Genomic DNA, 16,994 nt, shown 5'->3' with positions numbered 1-16,994 from the left:
TCTCAGTGGTGTTTCCTGGCCTCAGAGGCAGCCCCAAGGTGGCCTGAGGCCGGGAGCAGGCCCTGGCTCCCCTGTCACCTACCCAGTGACCGTGGGCAGGCCCTGGCCCCTCGGGCCCAGGCAACCCTCTCCTGCTATGGAGGCCTCCTCACTGCCTGAGGCCTTCAGGGCAAACTGGGGTGGGGCAGCACTGGGCAGAGGCTGTGTGGCAGGCTAGGGTCTCCCAGAAGGTGGTGGCTGGCCGGGTAGGCCCAGCTCAGATGCTGGGGAGACATGGGGGCATGGCACACAGGCCACACTCAGCCTGGGATCAGGCCCCGTCTGAGGACACCGGGTCCAGTTTTCCCTGGGCCAGGCCCTTGGAAAGGAGGAGGGAGTTGGGGAGGGAGAACGGAACCCTGGTTCTCCGACAGGCCCCATCCACCCACGGCCTGTGGGCTCCAGGGAGAGCATGGCCAGGGTGCCCAAGGAGACGAGGAGGAGGCTCCTCATGCTTCATGACCCCTCCTGCTCATTAGGGTTTATCAACATCATTTAAGATCAGCCTTGTGCTGTGGGTTCCTGGCGTGCCGTGGATAACACTGTGCCGGGGTCAGCCCAGGCATGAGGGGCGGGGACTAGGCTGGAAAGGGGAGGGGCTTGCAGAGGGCCGGGCTTTTCCAGGGGATTAGGGTTCAGAACAGAGGTTTGGGGAGAGAAAGGGTTCAGAGTCAGGCACAGGCGGGCAGACAGGACCCCAAGCAGGACTGGCCTTCCAGACAGGAAAGAGGGTTGCGGAGACACAGGAGGCCAGTTGAGAGTGGCAGAGGAGAAAGGAGTTTCATGGGAGGATGGGGCTTGGAGAGAGATGAGGGAGGGAAAACGGGGGCCGCCATGCATCCTCAGCTTCCGGGGGACTTTGGAGAGGGTCGAGGCTCAGTGGGAGCTGGAGGTTGGTGAAGAGGACCCAGCTCAGGGAACCTGCGTGGTGAAGTGGGGGACTTGGAGGGAGGGAGGGAAGGCTGGAGTTTTCTCCATGGGGAGGAACTCATGGGGACTGTTATGGGGATGGAAGATCAGCTGGGGTCAAGCATACCGTGAGAGTGAGGATGTGGTGGGGTAGCGGAGGCGGCTGAGGCTGGGAGGACAGGCATTGGTCAGGAAAAATGATTCACAGGGAACAAAGTATCCTCAGGGGACCAGGCTCAGAAGGGCTGGTAGGGATCACAGAGAGGCTGTGGGCAGGTGAGTAAACCAGCCTCCAGGGAGACAAGTGTCCTTAGCAGCCAGGACCTCAGCACAGGACCAGAGCTCGGAACAGGACACTTTGCCCTGCGAGCAGATGGAGCATGCCCTGGGGTCTGTGCAGGAGAGGCCACATTCTCCCAGACTCTGGGAGTGAACTGGAGTGGGGCCCCGGCTGGGTGAAGTCAGACTCCAGGAAAGGGGGCAGGAGCTCCGATGGGCAGGAGTGGGCTCAGCCAGGAACGAACAGAGTAGGGGGTGCTGAAACTTACCGGAAGGCCTGGACTTGGTGGGCTAAGGAGGGAAGGGACTGGAGGGTGGTCTTGGGGGCCTTGGGGACTTGGTTAGGGACAGGATGGGGCAGAGACGGGCAGTCAGGTAGGGGGCCTGCTGGGGCTCAGGGGACTGGAGCTTCGTCAGGAGGGGACTGAGCTGCTGGAACTGAGAGTCAACAGGCCAGAAGGGCAGGACCCAGGGGCGGGGGTCCCTGGAGGCAGCAGGGCCCAGGCGCTGGGGTGGAGCGCCATGGGGAGAGTGGGAAGAGGAAGAGGGTCTCTCTTGGGGAGGCAGATGGGGAGGGTTCCGGGAGCGTCCAGTCTTCCACGGGGCTGGGGGCTCCGCGAGAGGGATGGGGCCGGGTGGGGTGGGGAGGAAGACGCAGTGGGTCCGGGGAGATGGAGGTGGCGCGGGCACCCTGGTCGGGGGCTGTAGGGGTCCCATCCCTGCGGGACGTTGCAACTCCCCAGGGTAGCGGCTTCCGAGGCCCCCACCCTCCTGGCAGGAGGAGGCGGAGGCGGGGAGGTGGCTGTGCCCGCCGCCGCCGCCGTGAGTCAGGCTCTGGGCTGCAGCCGCGCGGCCGGTCTGGCGCTGCGGAGGGAGCGCAGGCGGCGGGGGAGGCAGCGGCGCCGCCGCCGAGCCCCGCGCGCTCCCCACCCCCTCAAGGTTGGGCCGCTGGGAGGCGGATCAGTGGACAGACAGCGGCCCGCGGGACGGCGGAAGGACGCGCGCACCGAGGCTCAGGGGGTCCGGCCGCGCGCCGAGGAGTCGCTTGTAGGTGAGGAGGCGCCGTCCGGGCGGCTGCGGCAGACCCGGATGGGGCTGGGGGCCGCAGAGCCTCGGCCGCAGACCCCCCGGCGAGCGCCGCACGGGAGCTGGGAACGCGGGGTGGCGCAGAGCGCGAGCGACTTGGTGCCTCGTTGGAGAAGTGTTCATTTCACAGCCTGTCATTGTGCGTCTATGTATGGCCCGGGGGTGCGTGGCTCCGGGCAAGTGTGCGCGCTTGGGGTCCCCAGGTTGGAGGTGGGGGGCGGTGCGCACGAGTTGGAGACCCCGCACCTGTGCCGGTTCTTGGTGCTCGTGGCTGAGCCTGCATCGCCTTGTGTGGGGAGTTGTTTACTCGTCAATGGCTCTGAGCGCGCCCGCGGGTGCGCCCCGGGGTCTGGAGAGCCCGCGGTGGAGCCCGCGGTGGAGCCCGTGGCGGTGCCCGTGGCGGTATCGGGTGTCCGCGGGCGCCGTGGGCAGGTGCTTTGGCCGCTCTGCTAGCTCTGCCGGTTGGCGGCTGAGGCAGCGTCGCTGTGGGTCCGGCGCCCCGTGTGTGCGGGGTTGTTTGGGGTGCTGGGGCACTCTGTGTTTTGCAACAGTGTCAGTCTCAGCGTTGGTGTGCTTCGGGGCGGGGGGTGCTGTTGTGTGTGTCAGTGGGTGAGTGTTTATGCGCAGATGGCAAAGTGATGAAAGCCCCAGGTCCCTGCCAAGGCTGCTGCGAAGGGCTTTGGCATCGTCCGTGGCCGCCGAGGCCCGGGGCGGGTGGGGGAGGCAGGTGGCAGGCTGGCAGCTGGCGGCCCCCGCAGGGATTTCCGTCTCCACTGGGGCTGTTCTCGGAGCTGCTGGGCGTGAGGGTGGGTGCTGGCCGGTGGGCCGGGCCCAGCTCGCTCTCACTTTCTCCTCTCCAGGCCCAGGGCCCCGGCCAGTGCCCAGCCCCGCTGGGAGACCCGGCCAGCACCACGGACGGCGCCCAGGAAGCCCGAGTCCCCCTGGACGGGGCCTTCTGGATCCCGAGGCCCCCGGCAGGTTCGCCCAAGGGCTGCTTCGCTTGCGTGTCCAAGCCCCCTGCCCTGCAGGCTCCAGCGGCCCCTGCCCCTGAGCCCTCGGCCTCTCCCCCGATGGCGCCCACACTGTTCCCCATGGAGTCCAAGAGCAGCAAGACCGACAGCGTGCGGGCTGCCGGCGCGCCCCCCGCCTGCAAGCACCTAGCCGAGAAGAAGACGATGACCAACCCCACGACCGTCATCGAGGTCTACCCGGACACCACCGAGGTGAACGACTATTACCTGTGGTCCATCTTCAACTTCGTCTACCTCAACTTCTGCTGCCTGGGCTTCATCGCCTTGGCCTACTCCCTCAAAGTGAGCCCGGGCGGTGGCAGGGGGCAAGGGCGGGCTAGAGAGGTGGTGCCGGCAGGACAGTCCCTGGCTGGCGGCGCTCGGCCCCTCTCCCTCTCAGGGGAGCACACGGGTAGAACAGGTGCAGTTGAGGGGCCAAGGGATCAAAGGACAGTGAGGGGTCCTGATAGTGGGTCCCAGAGAGGTCGCGGTACTGGCTAGGTCTGGGCGGGCAGGGGTCTGCCCTTCCCTCTCCTGAGCCATCAGGGCCTGGCTTTCTGCTCAGCCAGCTCAGCGGAACCTGCAGGAGGGGCTGGGAGCGGGGGTTGGGGGGGGGGGTTGCTCAGGCTCAGGGGACATGGGACGTAGACCTGGGCAGCAGCCACTTCTCCGTGTGCAGGGATGGGGCCAGCGTGGGGCTGAAGGGGGCTTGGAATCCTACCCCTATGGAAAGGAAGAGGGGCCACCTTCTTATCCAGCTCCTCACCCGGAGCCCAAGGGCAGGTGCTTACACAGCTCTGCCAAGCCCTGCGTGGAGACCAGACCTGGGTGGCCACGGCAGCCCAGGGAAGAGGGGTGTAAACAGATCCTGCACCTCCCCAGCTCAGGGCTGCGAGAAGAGCTGGCTGGTAGCAGAGCAGGTGCTGGGCAGGCATGACCCTGTCCCCCTGAGGGCAAGGTGGAGCAGCAAGGACTGAGATGGTGGGAGGGAGGCTGTGATGGGCTCACAGTGAGAGGGGCAGCCGTGTGTCAATGTGTCTGGTGCTGGAGCCCTTCCTGGGGAAGGGAGCGTGAGGGCGAGGGCAGGCCCCGGTGCCCTCCTCCCCACCCCCACGCACCGGAAGGAAGGGCTTGGCTCACGTTTAGCCTCATCATCACATTTCCCCAGCCCAGACTTGAGTGGCCAAGGCCAGATGTACTCCACCAATGCAGCTGCCCTGCCGGGTGGGGGAGAAGACAGGGGATGCAGGGAGAGAAGAGGCTGGGCAGAGGCTGGCTGGGAGGAAGGACGCCTGGCCAGCTTCGCCTCTGCTCCATCCTTGAGCTCGAGCCCCACCCCGCCCGGCATCGCAACTGCCGTCGGCGTTCCCCTCCTGCTCCTGACTCATCATCATTGCCAACCCCGGCGTTGCCCACTGGCACGGGCACCTTCAACCTCGGGCCTGCGGATCCATCCCTGGGCTCTGACACAGGGGCCTGTGTGTGAGCCAGCACGTGCCAGTGTATGTGTGTACTCACGTGTAATTGCATAAGTGGGCGTGTACTGTGAGTGTAACTGTGTGCATGTGAATGCATTGTGTGCATGAGTGTGTACATATATTTTTGTGTGTGTGCATGTGTGTGCATGTGTATGACTGTGTGTAGGCAGGAGTGTATTTGCATGTGTGTACATGTGAATGCATATGTGTGCATGTGTGTAATTACGTGGGTGGGCATGGTGTGTGTAAATGTGTGTGCACAAGTGTGTGAGGGCGTGTGTGCATGTGTGGTGTGAGTGTACCTGTGTGCATGTGTGTGTAATTGCATGTGTGTGCATGGTGTGTGTAAATGTGTGTGCACAATGTGTGAGGGTATGTGCATGTGCGCTGTATGTACCTGTGTGCACGTGTGTAATCACGTGAGTGTGCATGGCACATATAAATGTGTGTGCACAAGTGTGTGGGGGTGTGCCTGTGTACTGTCTGTATGTACCTGAGTGTGCACGTGTGTGTAATCACACGTGAGTGCATAGCACGTATAAATGTGTGTGCACAGGTGTGTGAGGGTGTGTGCATGTGTGCTGTGTGTATGTACCTGAGTGTGTGTGTATGTGTGTGTAATCGCACGAGTGTGCATGGCACGTGTAAATGTGTGTACACAAGTGTGTGAGGGTGTGTGCCTGTGTGTTGTCTGTACCTGCATGTGCATGTGTGTAATCACACGTGTGTGCTTCATGTAAATGTGTGTGCACAAGTGTGTGTGTGCGCATGTGTGATATATGTACCTGACTGTGCATGCGTGTGTAATCATACGTGAGTGTGCATGGTACGTGTAAATGTGTGTGCACAAGTGTGTGAGAGCATGTGTGTGTGGTGGTGAGTATATGTTCCTGCGTGTGTGTGTGTGTGTGTGTGTGTGTGTGTGTGTGTAGAAGCAACAAAGGAAAAGGGCCCCTGGAATTGGAGGTCATGCTTCCGACCAGCTCCAGCTGTGGCTCCCCAGACCAATCCTAAGCAGAAAGCTCCAGTGTTGGGGGGCTGAAGCTGCAGCTGGTGGAGCTCTGCCTCCCCTCTCTCTGTGCCCTGCCAACAGCCTGCGGACATGGGTCTGGCTGCCTGGGCTCCCGTCCGGAAGCTGTCCCTCCTCCCGCTTGGCTCAGGCTGTGGCTGGCCGGCTGGCATGGGGCAGGCCCATCTGGCTCGGGTTGTAGGTAGGTCAGGGATTTCTGGATGGTGCCGGGTTTCTGCAGGGGTTGGGGGTGGTGTGAGGTTGGCCCTTCTGAGGGTCAGGGACCGCTCATTACACCTCCTCCCAAGCCTGCTCCTCCTGTGTCCTTCCTGCGGTGGACGGGGGCAGCCAGGGCAGAGAGGCTTTGGGGCATACCTGGGAGTGGGTGCAAGGTGACCTGTCTCCATCCTGGGCAGAAGGGAGGACGGAACTGGCTGGCTGTGGACCCCACGCCTGGGAATGCATCCATCTGGTCACCCAGCTGCAGGTCTCCTGACCTGCACCCTACACCAAGGACGCGGGGTGGCCCTAGGTTCAGAAGGTCTTGGCTAAAATCCGAGCTCTTGGGACAGACAAGCCATCTTGCCTCACTGAGCCCCTGTTCCCTCATCTGTTCACAAAACAAATAGAAACAAAACAACATTCAAGCCAGCACACGTGAGCAGGGTGGAGGCCCGCATGCAGTGGTATGAACTAGACAGTGTGTCCTTGCCTGCCCCCACGTGTCCATCCACCCGTCCAGCCATCCGTCCACCCCCCCACCCACATGGGCCAATTCAGCTCAACGCAGGCTGGATCTGCAGCGCAGAGATTGAAGCCTTATTTTGCACAGCCTGGTGTCCGGGGAAGGCAGAGATACAAAAAGTCAATTCTCCATTCATGCCGCCTCCACACGCTGTCTCCTGATGACCACTGGCTCCCGCGGTCAGCTGGATGATGGCCAAACGTCTCATCTCAGCATTCAAGCCGCCTTTTTAACCCTTCAGGCCTCAGCGGTTCCCCGCCCCGGTCACTCGGCAAATGTGATGTGAGCGATGTGCACATCCTCGGCCTGGAGAGCTTTTGTGAGATCTGGGTCTCACTTCTGCAAAGCCTCCAGAGACAGTCCTGCCCCAGCCACATCTGCTCACCCCAGCCAATCTGTGCCCAAGGCAGAGCTGGCCAACAGATGGGTCAGGACATGTGGGTCTAATGGGTGGGTGGACAGAGGACACATGGTGAGACGGAAGAAGCACCACGGTGTTTCAGAAAAGGAATACTTCATTCCCAGTTTGGGGTGAGGCTGGAAAACTTCTAGAAGGAGGCAGCAATTTCACTGGGCCTTGAAGCTTGGTGAGGGGAAAGGTGTTTCAGATGGGGAAAATGGCATAAACTAAGACACGTAGGTGGGGCAGTCTAGGGGGTCAGCAAGGCCCCTGTCCTCAATGGGAGATGGAAGACATTCCTGGAAGAGTGCCTGAGGCAGTGCGGTGATGGGTTTGAAAACCTCGTGAGGGGCTGGGCTCTCATCTGTAGGAGCCATGGAAAGAGAAGGATATGATCAGGGTCATGAAATCTGCAACCAGTGTAGGAGAAGGAGACAAGACAAGCCTCGAGGCAGAAGGTTCAAGTCCCAGTGTGGTGGTCCAGGTGGGAGAGCTTGCGAGCTGGGGATGGGGGTGGGAGAGGAGGAACAGGTGTAGCTAGGACACAGCAGCTGCTAGATGTGAGCCCAGGAGGCTGTGAGACCTTCCAGTGACAGGGCGGTCAGAAAGAACAGGTTAGGTGGGTGGGTTCTGTGTTGGGTTTTGGATGTACACACTCACCCACTCACTCCTTTCTGAATATCAGCATCACACATTTATCTTTCCCATCCTCCATCCATCTATCATTCATCCATCTTCCATCCATCCATTCTCCATCTGTCCATCCATCCATATGCATCCATCCATCCATCCATCCTCCATTCAGCCATCCTCCATCTGTCCTTCATCTATCCATCCACCCTCCATCCATCCGTCTATCCATCTTCCATCCATTCATCCATCCATCCTCCATCTGTCCATCCTCCATCCATCCATCCATCCATCCATCTTCCATTTGTCCATTCTTCATCTGTCCATCCATCCATCCTCCATCTGTCCATCCATCCATATCCATCCATCTATTCATCCTCCATCCATCCATCTTCCATTTGTCCATTCTTCATCTGTCCATCCATCCATCTTCCATTTGTCCATTCTTCATCTGTCCATCCATCCATCCTCCATCTGTCCATCCATCCATATCCATCCATCTATTCATCCTCCATCCATCCATCTTCCATTTGTCCATTCTTCATCTGTCCATCCATCCATCTTCCATTTGTCCATTCTTCATCTGTCCATCCATCCATCCTCCATCTGTCCATCCATCCATATCCATCCATCTATTCATCCTCCATCCATCTATCCATCCATCCTCCATCCATCCTCCATCCATCCATCCATCCGCCCTCCATCCATCCTTCATCCATCCATCCATCCACCCTCAATCCATCCATCCATTTATCTTTCATCCATCCATCCATCCATATGTCCATCCATCCATCCATCCTCCATCTGTCCATCCTCCATCCATCTATCCATCCATCCTCCATCCATCTATCCATCCTCCATCTGTCCATCCATCCATCATCTGTTCATCCTCCCTCCGTCCATCCACCCAAATTTATATTCAATCCATCCTCCCACATTCCCTTCAACCCCTCCAAATAGCCACCCAACCTTCCATCCACCTGTGTTCACACATGATCATTCAGGCTCCCCTCCCTGCCCTGCTCTCCCATCCTGTCCCCACCAACCTTATGCATCGACCCACTAAACTATTCATCTAGTCTCACTTTCTCAGTAATTGCCCACTTTCCTTCCAAGCCCTACCTGTCAATAGACCCAGTCATCCCTCCATCCTGTGACCTCATGTGGCAACACATCTATTCACCCTTCAAGACATCCACCCGCCCTTCCTCCTGCTGCTCCCCTAGCTGAGTCATACTCACCCATTCACCGAGTGCCTCCTTCATACTCAACGTGCCTCAGCTCACCCCAACTGTCAGCTCAATCCAGCCACTGTCACTTTCTCTATTCCCTCCCTCCTCATCCACCCTGTCTCTAACCGCTCATGCATAAATTTCTCACGTTCTTCTTTTCCCTCTCATTTTTTTCTTTTCCTTTCTTTTGCCCCACTTTTCGGCCATGCATTCTCCCCTTCTATCCCCTTCATTCTTTCTACCATCCGCCTACGTGCTTTACTAATATAGCTAATCATTCAGCCGTAAAATGTCCATTCTCTCTTGTTTCCTCTCAGGCATGTGTCCACCCACCCCACCACTCATCTCGTTGACCATCTGACCTTCCGGGCACATCCTTCCCATCTTTCCTTCCTTGGCTTTATTCAGGTATCCCATTCACCTGCCTCCAAGTTGAGTGGCATGAGCCTGTCCAGCCTGCTCTAATGAATTATCATAGATTAGTTGGTTTATAAACACTGGGTATTTACTTCTCACTGTTCCGGAGGCTGGAAGTCTGAGATCAGGGTGCCAGCATAGTCAGGTTCTGATCAGGACCCTCTTCTGGGTTGCAGGCTGTCAACTTCTGTGTCCTCATTTGCCAGTAGGGCCGAGGGCCTCCCTGGGGCCCCTTTTATAAGGGTGCCAATCCCACGCATGACCTAATCCTCTCAAGAGCCCCACCTCCTACCATCACTTTAGGGGTTAGGATTTCCATACAGGAATTTGGGGGACATGAACAGTCAAACCATAACATTGCCCTTTGATCCACTTATATGTCATCCCTTCCTTGTGTTTCCTCTCCCCTGTTCCTCCAGTGACCTGTTCCATCCATCTCTATAGCCAGAGCCAGTTCCTCTCTGTACCCATATCTGCCCACCCCCGCTCTTTTTCCTTCACACATTCACCCATCTGTCATCCATCAATATTCACAGTCATAGAAGAACTGCCTGGCCACCTAGCCCTCAATTCATCATCAGAATGTCCTTCCATTTTCCTTCCTTCCTTGCTTCGATGGACTCACCCAACTCCCAGCCATCAGCCTGTTCTCTCTCCCGCTCTCCTCCTCCCTCTCCTCTACCCACCCAGCACCATCCATCGCCCCTGCCCCCACATGGCTGCCTCATCCTCTATGTCCCACCTCTGCTTGTACTTTTCAGCCCATTCCGCCATCTAGCACCCTAGTGCCCCTTTGCCTTCCCTGCTTCTTGGCCCACTCTTCTCGGGCCCGTTTCCTAATTGCTTTTGACTCCCTAACCTTCTGACACTGCAGGGCTCCAGGGCTCAGCTCTCCATCCTCTCCTTCCTTCATGTTCACTCCCTTGGTGCCCCATCCAGTCCCATGGTTTTAGTGTTAGGCCATTCTTGCACAGCTGTAAAGAAATACCTGAGAGAGAGTAATTTATAAGAAAAGAGGTTTAATTGGCTCATGGTTTGGCAGGCTGTACAGGCAGCATGGTGCTGGTATCTGCTTCTGGGGAAGCCTCAGGAGGCTTCCAGTCATGGTGGAGGGCAAAGTGGGAGCAGGCATCTCACATGGCAAGAGTGGGAGCAAGGGAGAGATAAAGGGGAGGCACCTCACAAGGGAGGGATAAGGGGGAGGCACCTCACACTTTTAAGCAACCAGCTCTCAGGAATTCACTCACTATGGTGAGGACAGCATCAAGCCATGAGATCTACACGCATGAGCCAAACACCTCCCACCAGGCCCTCTCCACCACTGGGGATCGCTGCAACATAGATTTGGCGGGGACATGTGTTCAAACTATATCAGTTTTAAATACCATCTTTCTGCCGATGCTTCTCAAATTCATATCTCTGCCCTAGACCTCATCTCTGAACTCCAGACGCACACAAATTGCTATGCCAAATATCTGCTATATATCTAAAGGGCATTCCTACCTTGACATGTCAGAAATTGAACTGCTAAACGAGTCTTCCTTTTGCAGCCTTCTACAACTCCCTGTTCAGTTGATCAAACCCCAAAAACCTTGAGATCATGCCAAGTTCCATGCTTTTTATCACATTGTACACCTGATCCCAGCAAACACAATCAGCTTCACCTTCCACGCCTGTCCAGGAGCTGGTCAGGTCTCACTACCTTCACCACTGCTGCCCTGGTCCAAGCCACCCTCACCCTCCCCTGGATCATTCAATCCACCTCTCTCTGCCTGTTCAACTATCTGTTCTTTTTTTTTTTGAGATGGAGTCTTGCTCTGTTGCCCAGGCTGGAGTGCAGTGGCACAATGTTGGCTCACTGCAACCTACGCCTCCTGAGTTCAAGCGATTCTCCTGCCTCAGCCTCTTGAGTAGCTGGGATTACAGGTACACACTACCACACCTGGCTAATTTTTGTATTTTTAGTAGAGACAGGGTTTCACCATGTTGGTCAGGCTGATCTCGAACTTCTGACCTCGTGATCTGCCTGCCTTGGCCTCCCAAAGTGCTGGGATTACAGGCGTGAGCCACCATGCCTGGCCCCTGCCATCTGTTCTTACACAGCGGCCAGCACTGCCTCGTTCACATATGTCATATCACGTTCATCTTTCCGGCTCTAAATGACTGAAAAGCACCCACAGAGCCTGCACCGTGCTCCTGGATGGTCTCCTCTGACCGTATGTCCTCCCCTTCTCTCTCTGTGATCTGCTGCCCCTACTCTGCACCTAGTCCTCAGAAGCACCGGGCCCTGCACAGACAGCTCTACGCTCCCAGGACATGCCTCCCTGCAGATGAACACATGGCCGAGTCTGTCACATTCTTCTGATCTTTCCTCAAATATCTCCCACCCCACAAGGTCTTCCCTGGCCACCGAGCTAGACTTGCACCTCCTACAGCACTCTCTGTTCCCCTGAGCCTGGCCACCGAGCTAGACTTGCACCTCCTACAGCACTCTCTGTTCCCCTGAGCCTGGCCACCGAGCTAGACTTGCACCTCCCACAGCACTCTCTGTTCCCCTGAGCCTCTTCAGGTTTCTTTTTAGCACACTGAGCACATTACATGTTTGACTTATTTATTGTGTTTACTTTCTGTATCTTCTCCCTGCAATGTAAGCTGCGTGAGGACAGAGACTCTGTTTTATTCCTTGTGATATATGCAGGACCTAGAACAGCAACTACTCAGAGCAGACACTAAGTAAATATTGATTGATGATTGATTGATTAAGGAATCTGTCTACCCATCTACCATCCAGTGGTCTACACTACACCAACAACCCTCCTTCCTTTCTATTATCCACCAATCTTAGCCATCCAAAACACATCATAAATTCATTGATCTACCTGTTCCACCCATTCAGCATATGGATCTGTCCCAGCCATCCAGCATCCGTTACTATATCCAGCCATGGACCTGCTCCAGCCATCCAGCGTGCATTCAGAAACCCATCTGTGCACCTGCCCTTCCAGTCTGGCATCCGTTCCTATATTCCTGTAACCACCTGTCCATTCATTCAAACCACATGAAGTTCCATTCTTTTTTTTTTTTTTTTTTTTGAGACAGAGTCTCACTCTGTCACCCAGGCTGGAGTGCAGTGGCACGATCTCAGCTCACTGCAACCTCTGCCCTCCGAGTTCAAGCGATTCTCCTGCCTCAGCCTCCCAAGTAGCTGGAATTACAGGCGCCTGCCCCTGCTAATTTTTTTGTATTTTTAGTAGAGACGGGGTTTCACCATCTTGGCCAGGCTGGTCTTGAACTCCTGACCTCATGATCCACCCGCCTCGGCCTCCCAAAGTGCTGGGATTACAGGCGTGAGCCACCATGCCTGGCCTCCATTCTTTTTATCACACTGCAAGCCTGATCCCAGCAAACACTGTCAGCTCCACCTTCAACACATGTCCAGAAGTTGGCTCTGTCTCATCACCTTTTCTGCCGCTGCCCTGGTCCAAGCCATCATGGACACATGAGCACACATTCTCGTGTATTCACCTATTTGCCTGTCCTGCCCACTGAACATGCTCTTACATATCCACACATCACCTCCCATCCAGCAGCCGTTCACTTACCCGCTTACCCAGATGCCCCACCCATGTGGCATACACTTGCATATCCATTTGTCCACTGGGACATACATTCATATGTTCGTCTATGCACCTGTTATCCCACCCAGCATATACAGACGGTCCCCATCTTATGACGGTTCGACGTATGCTTTTTCAACTTCACAATGGCGGGAAAGCCATAGGCACCCAGTACACTCCTGAGCTTACCGGGCTTGTGAAAAATGCATCATACGAAAATGCGTATGAAACTTTTACCTTATGACACTTTAAACTTATGATGGGTTTATTGGACTGTAGCCCCATTGTACATCAAGAAGCATTGTATTCATAAATTCAGCTCTCTCCATGTCCCACTCATCCAACGTACATTCTTATATCCGTCCAGCCCTCCTCCCCACCCAGCACAAGTTTCTACATCCATTTCTCTGTCCCATACACCCAGTCTCCATCCGTATAACCCCTCAGCTTCATCCACCCACCTTCCCCATCATTAGATCACTCCCCCGCCCTCCTCTTCCCTATCTTCTTTAGCTGTGGCCGCCATTTTCTATGCACCCAATACCGCAGCTGCCTCAGCCTCCTGCCCTCCGCTCCATCCGCTTTTGACACCCAGTGTTTCATCCTCCCTCTGCCACGTTATTCCTCACTCCAAGTATCCAACAAAGAAATCAAGACCAAAAGTTTTTTTTAGGAATTCAGAGTTGTCTTGATATAAGAAAATCAATAAATATAATCTACCATATTAATGAATTAGAGAAGGAAACAATAGTTTATCTTGTGGAAATTCTAACGCAATCATAGACCTCTAATGATAAGATGAGCATTATCCTTCCTGGTACCTTGAGGTTAAAAATGAGACTCAGCTGCTTGTCCTCATTGCTGCTGTCTGGAATCGCTCTGGAATCTTCTTTGCCTCCATGAGAGGAGCTTACTTTGGCCCAGGCACTGTGGTGGAGTTTCACATCCATCAATTCATTAAGCCTTTCCCACAACCCTGGGAGGCAGCGCTGTCGTCATCTTCATGTTACAGATGAGGAAATGAGGAGCAGAAGAGTAAGTTGTTAGCTGACCTAAGGCTGTACAGTCTATGACCCGCAGAATCAGGATTGAAATCCAGTCAGTGTTTCTGCATCTGTGCTTTAACCTCTATGCTGTGCTGTCTAGGAGTAGACTGCAAGGAGGAAATAGAACTACTAGTATTTGCTGTAGAAATGATTTATTATTAAGAACACGTGGTCAGTTAGTACAATATGATAGTTTAGCTGGATACAAAATCAGTTAGACATGCAATTTTAAAATATACTTTTACATTATAATAAAAACAATAAATAGACTAAGACTAAGTCTAATAAAAGATGTAATAGCTCTTTCTGGAGAAAGTTATACAACTTTATTTTAGCAAAGGCATCAAATAAGACCTCAATAAGTGGGTGACACATTCAGTCCTTATAAAGGAATACAAATTTCATTGCAGATGTCAGTTTCCTCCAAAACCACTAGCATAAGAACCCAATAAGAGCATAGACTTTCTTCCTGCCTCCTTCCTTACCCTGATTCCTCAATACCTGCTTCTTCCCATCTTCAATCTCTCCATTTTGATAGCACGTTCTGTACAATTTATCTTCCAAGTCACCTACTTGCCCATTTGCCCTTGTTCCCTCCCTTCCCTTCCCTCTCCAACTTTTTTCCAGCTCCACTCCATTGACTCCACTCCATCCATTCCATCCATCCACTCTATCCGTTCCATTCACTCCACTGCATCCACTCTATCCATTCCATTGACTCCACTCCATCCATTCCATCCACTCCACTCCATCCATTCCACCCACTCCACTCCATCCATTCCACCCACTCCATCCATTCCATCCACTCCACTCCATCCATTCCACCCACTCCACTCCATCCATTCCATCCACTCCACTCCATCCATTCCACCCACCGTACTCCATCCATTCCACCCACTTCACTCCATCCATTCCATCCACTTCACTGCATTCACTCCATCCATTCCATCCACTCCACTCCATCCACTCCACTCTATTTCACTTCACTGCATTTGCTCCACTTCATTCCATTCCATTCCACTCCACTGAATTGCGTTCTGGCTTTCCCTTCCCCACTCCCTCTATCTTCTTTTTTCTCTCCTCTCCCTTTGTTCTTTCCAGTATTCTGCCTCCTCCATCCATCCACCCACAGGCCAATCCATTTATGCTTCCATTCTCCCACTCAATTACACACCCATCACCCTGACCACACATCTATCCCCTGTCCGTCCACTCTTCCGACCTGGGTCTCCTGTCCATCTGCCTAACCTGCACACTGAGGGATCCAGGCATTAGTCAGCCCCAGTATCTATCTGCCCACCTTCCTTCTTTCAGCCCAGCTCCAATCTACTAAGGCAAAGACTTTTTGCCCCTTCCTCTCTTCCTCTCTTTCCATTCTCCTTCCCTTTCTCATCCTAGAACTTGGTTTCTTCTTACAGCAAACACGCACATATTTGTGGATGTGATAGAAGGAAGAGTGCTGAGGAGGGGAGGGCCCTATAATTCATTCTGAGTGAAGGTTGCTTCTTGGAAATGAGTCCAGCTCAGTCCACTGCCTCCCCAAGACTTCCTGAGTGCCAGCCCACTCCTTTCGCCTTAATATTCCTCCCCAAAGGCCCTGGAGACTGCTGTCTCTCCTGCCAATGCACAACGCTCATCCTCAAGGCATCCCAGTTAATTTTAAACGAGGCAGAACCAATCAAATTAGGAGACAGTTGTGTCGCCCCATCCTCCAATTATATCGTCTCTGAGGCCAACTTCTTTTATTTTAATCATTTAAAACTTGCAAAAAAGAAAAAACAAGGAATTTCTTTATATCCTTCACCCAGTTGCCCCAATGTTTTAACATTTTACCATATTTGCTTTTCTCTCTCTATATAAATACATCTCACCTACTTTATAAATAGTTGAGGGTTGAGAGGTTTCAGACATGACGCCCCCGTGCCCCTAAGTTCATCCGTGTACAGTGCCCCAGGGCAGAGACATGTTCCTCTAGAACCATCGTTCATTCATCAGCTCTCGGAAACAAAGCACTGGTACTGTGCTGAGCGCTGTGGCACCGGCTCTGCTGGGCTCCTGGATGCTCCAAGGCCCTGCTCCCTGGCTGACTGCCCATTTCCTGTCCTCCTCCCGGCTTCAGGTGCGAGACAAGAAGCTTCTCAATGACCTGAATGGAGCCGTGGAGGATGCAAAGACGGCCCGGCTGTTCAACATCACCAGTTCTGCCCTGGCAGCCTCCTGCATCATCCTCGTCTTCATTTTCCTGCGGTACCCCCTCACCGACTACTAAGGCCCGCCAGGCACGGCTGCTGGCAGAGACAAGCACTGAGACATGTTTATTCTCGTGGTCCCTGAAACGCAGGATCCCATGAGGTTGGGGCAGGGCAGGGCTTCTTGTCCTGGGGCCCCCTTGAGCTGTGAACTGGGCAGCAAGACCATCAGAAGCTGAGTACAGCAAGGGGGCAGTGAGCTTGGCCCTCAGTCCACCCCCTCCGCCTCCTGGCCTCCGCCCTGCCTATGTCTGGGGCCTGGGGGCTTCTCCCCTCGCTGCTGCACCCTGGCTTCCAGCGTCTGTGTCCCTGCCCTCACGTGCCCCTTCCCAGGCTCCTGGGGCCCCTTGGACCTGACACCTAGCAGGAAGGGCTTATGCAAAATTGTCCCAGGTTGGGAGGACTCACTCTGTGCTCCCCGACCCTGCCTCCTCCACGATGTGACCCCGCTCAGAGCCCTTGTGTCTGTGAACTTTCAATGAAATACCCATGCAGCTCCAGCCCAGCCTTCTACTTTGTGTCCCTGGCAGGGCATGGAGAAGTCTGGAGGCTTTGCAAGCCTCCCTCAGGAACTGCCTGGTGGTCAGGGCCCCGGGTGCTGTGTCCCAACAGACTGCAGGAGACGGTCTGCTCCATCACAGCTGTGCCAGACAGTGAATGGGAAGGGGGGGCATTTGGTGGAGGTACCCCAAACTCGAGTCGCTTAGAGGGTCAGGCAGCCTCCTGGGGGGACGGAAGGGGGTGGGGCACAGCCTCAGCTGCCTGCATTGGCCAAATCAGAGCAAAGGAAACCACAAATTCACTCAGAAGGAAGCAGCAGGCAGAGACGATAGACGCCTGGCTAACCC

General features: G+C 55.0%; 1 protein-coding gene across 2 annotated transcripts; it reads left to right on the top strand.

Annotated features, from left to right (window-relative positions):
- The first annotated feature begins 766 nt into the window (after positions 1-766).
- Positions 767-16,646, top strand: IFITM10 (interferon induced transmembrane protein 10). Of its 2 annotated transcripts, none has more exons than XM_016920118.4 (3): positions 767-931; positions 3,174-3,626; positions 16,017-16,646. In XM_016920118.4, exons 1-3 carry the CDS (start codon positions 848-850, stop codon positions 16,164-16,166), a joined length of 687 nt encoding a protein of 228 aa, XP_016775607.1. In that variant the 5' UTR covers positions 767-847; the 3' UTR covers positions 16,167-16,646. The 2 variants fall into 2 exon arrangements, with proteins under 2 accessions (XP_016775607.1, XP_016775605.1); XM_016920116.4 differs by lacking the exon at positions 767-931 and adding an exon at positions 2,190-2,278.
- Positions 16,647-16,994: the final 348 nt, after the last annotated feature.

Source organism: Pan troglodytes, chromosome 9 (assembly GCF_028858775.2).
Source record: "Pan troglodytes isolate AG18354 chromosome 9, NHGRI_mPanTro3-v2.0_pri, whole genome shotgun sequence".
Lineage (NCBI taxonomy): Eukaryota > Metazoa > Chordata > Mammalia > Primates > Hominidae > Pan > Pan troglodytes.
The sequence above is the reverse complement of the archived record's forward strand: the minus strand, read 5'-3'. Positions and strand labels throughout refer to the sequence as shown.

What these genes read in the sequence shown, in the direction of transcription:
- IFITM10 (XM_016920118.4), top strand. Translation starts at nt 848, where the DNA reads ATGAGGGAGGGAAAACGGGGGCCGCCATGCATCCTCAGCTTCCGGGGG. An exon ending in AGGCTCAGTGGGAGCTGGAG is followed by an intron (nt 932 to 3,173) that starts GTTGGTGAAGAG and finishes TCTCCTCTCCAG; the next exon opens with GCCCAGGGCCCCGGCCAGTG. An exon ending in CCTTGGCCTACTCCCTCAAA is followed by an intron (nt 3,627 to 16,016) that starts GTGAGCCCGGGC and finishes TCCCGGCTTCAG; the next exon opens with GTGCGAGACAAGAAGCTTCT.